Genomic DNA, 6997 nt, shown 5'->3' with positions numbered 1-6997 from the left:
AAAAGGCCAACCATGTCCTGGGGTGCATCAAACACAGCAATAGCTAGCCGGCCAAGGGAGGTGATTGTCCCATTCTGCACTGCACTGGTGCAGCCCCACCTCGAGTACTGTGTGCGGTTTTGAGCACCCCAATATAAGAAGGATATCAAACTATTAGAGTGTGTCCAGAGCAGGGCAACCAAGATGGTGAAAGGCCTTGAGGGTGAGATTTACGATGAGCAGCTGAGGTCACTTGCTTTGTTCAGCTTGGAGAAGAGAAGGCTGAGGGGTGACCTCATTGCTGAGGGGTGACCTCACTGCAGTCTACAACTCCCTCGGGGGGCAGCGGAGGGGGAGGTGCTGATCTCCTCTCTTTGATAACCAGCGATAGGACACAAGGAAATGGAATGAAGCTGCGTCAGGGGAAGTTCAGACTGGACATTAGGAAAAGGTTCTTCACAGAGAGGGTGGTTGGTCATGGGAACAGACTCCCCAGGGAAGTGGTCACAGCTCCAAGTCTGTCGGAGTTCAAGGAGCATCTGGATGACACTTAGTCATATGGTTTCGGAATAGGTAGTCCTATGTGGAGCAGGGAGTTGGACTCGATGGTCCTCATGAGTCCCTTCCAACTTGAGATATTCTATGATTCACCAGTGGAGCATGGCCTCTGCTTGAGTTTCTGGGTGACCCACCTGTGGGAGGAGGTGAGCAGACTGTGCAGCACTAGGGAGGACAAATGGGAGATTAACCGGTTATTTGCAGAGATGCTGCAGCGCAACAGCCCAAGCCCCACACTACTCAGGAGATGATAAAAAAAAAGGTGCATCCCTTGTCAGGGGCAGTGTTGAAGGTGGAAGCTTTCTCACTTTCAGCAGCAAAAAGCCTTCCTCTGCATGCAGATGTTTGGATGGAGAACAAATACTGGGTTCTGGTGACACAAGAGGAGCAGTCAGTTCTGACAGACTGGCAAATTTGGGGCTGGTTGTGCCTGGTCTATGGGTATGACCCAGTGCCACCAAGAAGAAGCATCTGGTGACAATGGCTGGAGACTTCCTTCAGTAAAGGATTGAGGAACCCATCCACTGGGCAGACTTGCTGTCTTGAGAAGTTTGTTGCTTGCTGGGAGACTGGATCCAGGATGTTATGGAGAAGTTGGTAGAGTTCTTCTGGTCTGTGGACTACTACCCCTTGCCACTCGTGCATGTGGGCACCTATAAGGACCATAGGATAATCTGGTTGGAAGAGACCTCAGGAGCTCTCTATTCCAACTTTCCCCTCAAAGCAGGGTCATCTTGAGGTTAGACCACGTTGCTTGGGGCTTTATCCAGTCAGGTCTTGACTAAAACCTCCAAGGATGGAAATAGCACAGCCTGTTCCATTTCTCGACTGTCCTCATCATGAAAGTGTTATTCCTTATGCTTACTTGCCACCTCTCTTCTTTCAGCTTCTACCTGGTGTCATACTTCTGCTAGGCACCATGGTGAAGAGTCTGGCTCCATTTTTTTAACTGTCTCGTAGGTACTGGCAGGCTGTTATGATGTCTTACCCTCAACCTCTTTTTCTTTCAGCTTTCTTTAGCTGAAGGATATAATTAGAAAACCATTTCTTCCTTTCTGCTCTTAATGATGAGATTCTCTCGTCAAACACGGTATTAGCTTGCATCGTGGTTGGGCCTAGTGAAAAATTAATGAAATGTGTTGTTGCCGCTCTAGGTATGAGTAAGATGGGACTTGTCAAGAGCACGTCCATGTAGTGAAAGTCAAGAGGAAAAAACAGTGCCCAAGAAGAAAAATACTCACTTATATTTTTGTGTGTGAGAAATGGCAAATGCCCTAAAGTTCCTTGTTAATGGAATCATAGCACCACTTTATTTTTCTCCTAATCTGTTTTGCTAGCTGCAGTGAAAAAGTTGACACCACAGATGGAAATTGAGATGGTCTTAACTCTTCTTGCCCTCCATGGGCTTTCAGCACACTGTGCAGAACAAGCTTTCAGATTTTGTTCCAAGTTAATGGTATAAAAGTATACCGACTCTTCGGCAACGCTGAGCGAACATGAATTAGGAGCTGAGACAAATGTAAAAACTGCAGTGGTCTGACTTAAATCACTCTTCAACCACCTTAATTTTGTGTCCTTTTGCTGTGGGCATCCTTAGTTACAATACAGCTAGAAATGAAGTGGAATGAGTCACTGAGGCTGATACCAGAGTAAGTGTAAACAAATCCCACTTAAATCTGTTTTAAACTCACTTTTTTTTATACATGTGCTACTCTGCTGTTCAAGAAGTGGCTAAAGCCAAAGTGCTGTGCTGGTGGTCAGTGCTTGCTTCAGAGTATGTTTTGTTGCCGCCAGCCAGCCTTGGCAAAAGCCACATACCAGCTCTGGAAATAGCTTAAGCTGCTGTGAAAGTCAGGCTTTAACATAACTTGACATAACTGAATAAGAGACTTTAACGTGATGAGGACATCAGCTAGGGCTTCCAAAGCTAAAAATGGTGCTAAGCGTAGGTCTTTGTTTTTCTAAGCAGAGAGATGCTGCAGTTCATCAAGGTCTTTTCAAAGTCCTTTCCAAAGAGAGCTAAATCTGCAGCCATCAGGGTAACTTAAATGTTCCTGGAGGGAATAAGGTGCAGGGGTTTAGGAGAAGCCATGCATTCTGCACGGCTCTTGAACAGAGAAATTAAAACTGGTAACTGCCTTCTGCAAAGTCACTTGTAGGTTTTTATACTTAACATACCGATGGCTTATTTTCTGGCTGAAGACATAAGTCAGAACTCCAGGGTTGCTGTGCTGGGCATGGGTCAGAAGCGGATGATTAAGAAGGAAATGAGGCATTTCCTGCCCTCCCCCCCAGCACGAATATTGCTTAAAATATCCAAATGACGTCTGGTAACTGGCATCTTCCTTCAGAAGTCTTCAGCATCTCTGTCCGCTATTGTGAATTATACTTTTGCATCTTAGTCCTCTTGAAAGGGAGGTGAGTGGCCTTAGGCGTCGGAGTGTGCATAGTGTGGGCTGGGGAAGGGGTGGCAGGGTATTTGACAGCTTAATGTAGGAAGCATTTTTATAGATCATATTTACAAACTTTAAGCCTGAACTGTGTGCAGAGACTTTCAAAGAACCCTAACGGTGTTAAACCCCAAATTTCCTTAAACTTCTTTAATACTTACCAAACTGATCAGTAGTTGTTTCAACTTTGCAGACATTACGGATTTGTTTTTCGAAAGTTTTATGTCTGAGGGACCTCGACGGTTCCTGAAGCATTCCCAAGTGAAGCTGATGGTTGTGAAGCCACCCTGTTACTGTGGAGCATTTAATTCCCCAAGAGGTGTTATCTGTGGGCAGTGCACTTCAAATAAAATTTGGGAATTGCACTAAAATAAGTCCTTTAGCCAGTCTTCTGGAGTCTCTTTGCTCCTTACATTCTTCAGGTGGAAGGGGTGGTAATGAGGTGCGAGAAGGCCGGTAGTTCTTCCTCGGTTGTATCCTTGGAGATGTCCAAACCATTCAATTTAGTTTTCTGTGCAGTTGAATATTAATGTGAAAAATGCAAATGAGTAACTTCCTCTCAATCTACTTTTGCTTGCCAGGTCCTGGAGAAATATCCTAATACACCTATGAGCCATAAAGAGATCCTTCAAGTTATCCAGAAAGAAGGACTTAAAGAAATCAGGTGAGTTAAGTACCCATACCAGTAAAACACGTTCATACTTTGGTTCCAACTTAGTTTAGTTTACTGTTAACCCCCATCTCCTAAGTATTTTGGGGACTGAAATGTTAAATACCTGCAGAATTGGAGTCTAGGTCCCATTTGCAAACGAGCTCTCAAGTCACTGGTACTTTTCACCAAGAAAGCTAGGCAAGGGTCATACTTAATTTCCAGGTATGCATGACTCTGGTCTGCAGCTCTTATGTAAGATAAACTAGACCTGATCAGGTAGTTCAGACTCCAGGTACTGAAGTAAGCTTAACTATTTTTTATTTAATCTTTAAAAAAAGAAAACAGTAGTCAGTTTAATTGAAATGACCTAAAACAAAAGTTAAAGCTTTCCAGGAAGTAAAAAAGCAGCCTCACTTACAAATCCCTATTTAAAAAACTTTAAGCCTCATGCTATTTTATTTAGTATTATCTGGAGTCGTGTGTGGTTCTGCTTTGGAGATCTTCCTGTTCCCCCCCGAGGAGCAGACGGGGTGTTTGGTGTGCTGGGCAAAGGAGGGCACCAACTCGGGTGATACTGATCTGCTTTAGAAAAACAGAGCAACTCGGATGACAACTCTCGAACTGCTGTTACCATAGCTTAATTCTTGAGTCCTTGCACATATATATTTTCCAGAGAGGGACAGGTGTATCTGGTGAGATAAGGAACAGTTGTCCATATGAAGTACAAAGTATTTATACTTCTGTTTTCTAAGAGCAAAGAAAAAGGGAGGGAAAAAGAGGATTGGATGTGCCAGTTCATCTATTTTGGAATGTAACAGCCATCTTGAATTTGACTTAATTATGGTTTTCACTCCACTTCGCTGGTTTAATACAGCAATCCATCTGCTTTGGCAGAAATATTCAAGGGCCCAAGTGTAGAAATTCTGCTATTGATAACAAGATCTTGCACTCAAGTTGTGGACAACACAAAGCTGGTTTGCTTATTGGAAAAGTCAGTTTATCTAAAAGTAAGGAAACCAAATATTTAGCTCTTAGAGAGGTGACAAAAGTGGGGCTTAGTTCCTGCCCTGGCGATGCATTTTGTTTTGGGGCAGTACTACATTCAGTCAGATCAAAGGTTTACCAGCCTTAGGGCAGCTCTTCAGTATTGTGTTAAATACTGTTAATCCATCAAAGGCATGCCTGCAAACAGTAACCGCACTTGTCAGCCCCTTGCGCGCTCCCAAGGATAGAAATGCAGTTGTCTGTGCTGGTGGCCTCGCTGATGGCAAAGCACAAGTCCAGCAAACATTCAGGTGCTTAGATGTGGTGTGGTGAACCTTTTTAGCAATTCAGAGTGTTCTTTTTGGGGCAGAGCCTTAGGCAGGAGCTCCGATGTGGGGTGAAAGAGCCAGTCTCTGGCTGGCCAGGCCAGATTTTGGACCAGTCAGTCAAAAAAAGCCAGAACAGAAATGCCATGGTACCATATAGTCCTTTTCAACCTCAAGTCCTTCTTTCAGAGTTGATTTGGGGATTTAGCCTGAGCTGATAGTAAGTTGTTTTCCTCTCTACAAAAGCTGCAGCTGAGCATCAGGACAGCACAAACTCCTCAGTATCGTCAATCCCAAAAGACGTTTGTGGGAGCAGTCAGATGTGAAACTCAGTTTCTCTAGTTCAACTATCCACCTTACTGACTTGGACATGCTTGGATGCTGTGTAGTGGTCTTTCCTCTTAAATGTTAGACTGATGTACTAAAGCTTTATTTAGTTTAAGATCTAAAAGGTTGTCAGTTCTTAAGCAACTCAATTCCAGTTAGTGCCAGTAATGTATTTGTGGCTGGATTGGGCTTCTGATAAGTCATAGTCTGTGACAAAATGGGCTTAACACAAATCAGCATTTATTAGAGGAAAAATCATGTTGGAGAAGGTATAAAAGCTGTCAGATGAGCATGTTGAGCTCAGCACATTTTGAGTCCTCTTATGCGGAGGTTCTGGCAGGAAACCACGGCAAAGCCTTTGACAGCAGATTACAGCAGTTTCCCTGTACTGGGTTGCCTTGAGACAGCAGGCAGCTGCAGGACTCTTTAGTTTAGTAAAATGGTCCTTAAATTTGCAGGCAGCACATGGGCTCTCCTGTTAGCATGTGTGTCAAGGTGTTTCAGTTTTTTGAATTTTTTCTCAATGCAATGTGCTTTTAATAAACAAAATTACAAATTTCTTTAGTAAACTATTTGCACAAGCCACATAATCTTTAAACTCTGTCGGTTTTGACTGCGTTGTTTGTTTGTATTTAATTCAGCATCTATTGCCTCAAATCCTTAGATATATCTAACTTTTTTAAATCTCTGATTTCCAGAAAGAAAATAGTTTTAGAAGTGGCAAATGACATTCCTGCAGATGCGCTGAAATGAGGGAGAATGGGGAGCCCGACTAGTGTCCAGCAGTCATTTTTCTGTTTGGCCACGTGGCCGGTCCATCTCCCGTTGCTCTAGTGATTCCTGGCACGTGCTGCCACTTGGCCAGCTGCTTGGGAGGAAGCTTGAGGGCATGTCAAAAGAGTTGAGAGGACTTGGAGGGCTGGTACTGCTGTAGAGGATTTGGAATTGCAGGGAAGAAGGGTGGCAGTTGAGATGAGCGTGAACAAAAACAGGAACAGTGATTTCTGCTATGTGCAGGACAACTTGGCTATTTTTTGGACAAGGCTAGGTCTTTCATAAGATGGAGGGGGTTTTGTAGCAATACAGACACCTGGGGTGATACTGGCTGATTATCTTACCTGTATTTACAATTTTAACCTAGTACTCAAGTAATTTTAATCATGAGATTTTTAAAGGTCAACCCAGGACCAGTACTCTGAGGTGTCGGTTTTGGAGACCTAGGGCATCCTGAAGCTAGAACTATACTTTTTGTGTGATCTGTCATCCTAATTTTCTCAGCCTGCCTGTTTTGACAGGCTGCCCTAATCCTATGAGATCCTTTCCTACCTACAGGTCACTGCTTGCAAACTGCAAAAATAAAATACATGTGGATAAACACGCGATGAATTGGCAGCGCAACCGTATCTGGCTCTAAGATTTGTCCAACGTCCTATATTGCCTTATCTCTGCTGGCAGCCTAACTTGGGGAAGCCTGAGCATGTTGTAACACGCTTTCAAATGAGGCTTTGAAGATGCTTGGGATAATGCATCACCAGCTGTGAAAGTCCCCTAAACTTGAATGCATGGGATAGATGGGCACCAGGAGTTAGCAACAGGGAATCACATTTGTCTGATAAGTAGCTTTTTAAATCAAAATTAACCTGTCAGTGGATTTCATTAATCTCCTTGGGTATGTGTCGCGGTTTAACCCCAGTCGGCAACCAAGTACCACAGAGCCGCTC

At 43.8% G+C, this 6997-nt stretch overlaps 1 protein-coding gene across 1 annotated transcript in view; it reads left to right on the top strand.

The window, feature by feature from the left end:
* The first annotated feature begins 3583 nt into the window (after positions 1-3583).
* Positions 3584-6997, top strand: part of LOC103923910 (putative Polycomb group protein ASXL2) — a 35227-nt gene continuing 31813 nt past the window's right edge. Inside the window, exon 1 of the mRNA XM_009332348.1 lies at positions 3584-3651. Coding sequence (XP_009330623.1) covers positions 3596-3651 — 56 coding nt within the window. The 5' untranslated portion in view covers positions 3584-3595. The remainder of the gene's footprint in view (positions 3652-6997) is intronic.

The sequence above is a fragment of the Pygoscelis adeliae genome, unplaced genomic scaffold (genome assembly GCF_000699105.1).
Source record: "Pygoscelis adeliae isolate BGI_AS28 unplaced genomic scaffold, ASM69910v1 Scaffold89, whole genome shotgun sequence".
Lineage (NCBI taxonomy): Eukaryota > Metazoa > Chordata > Aves > Sphenisciformes > Spheniscidae > Pygoscelis > Pygoscelis adeliae.
The sequence above is the reverse complement of the archived record's forward strand: the minus strand, read 5'-3'. Positions and strand labels throughout refer to the sequence as shown.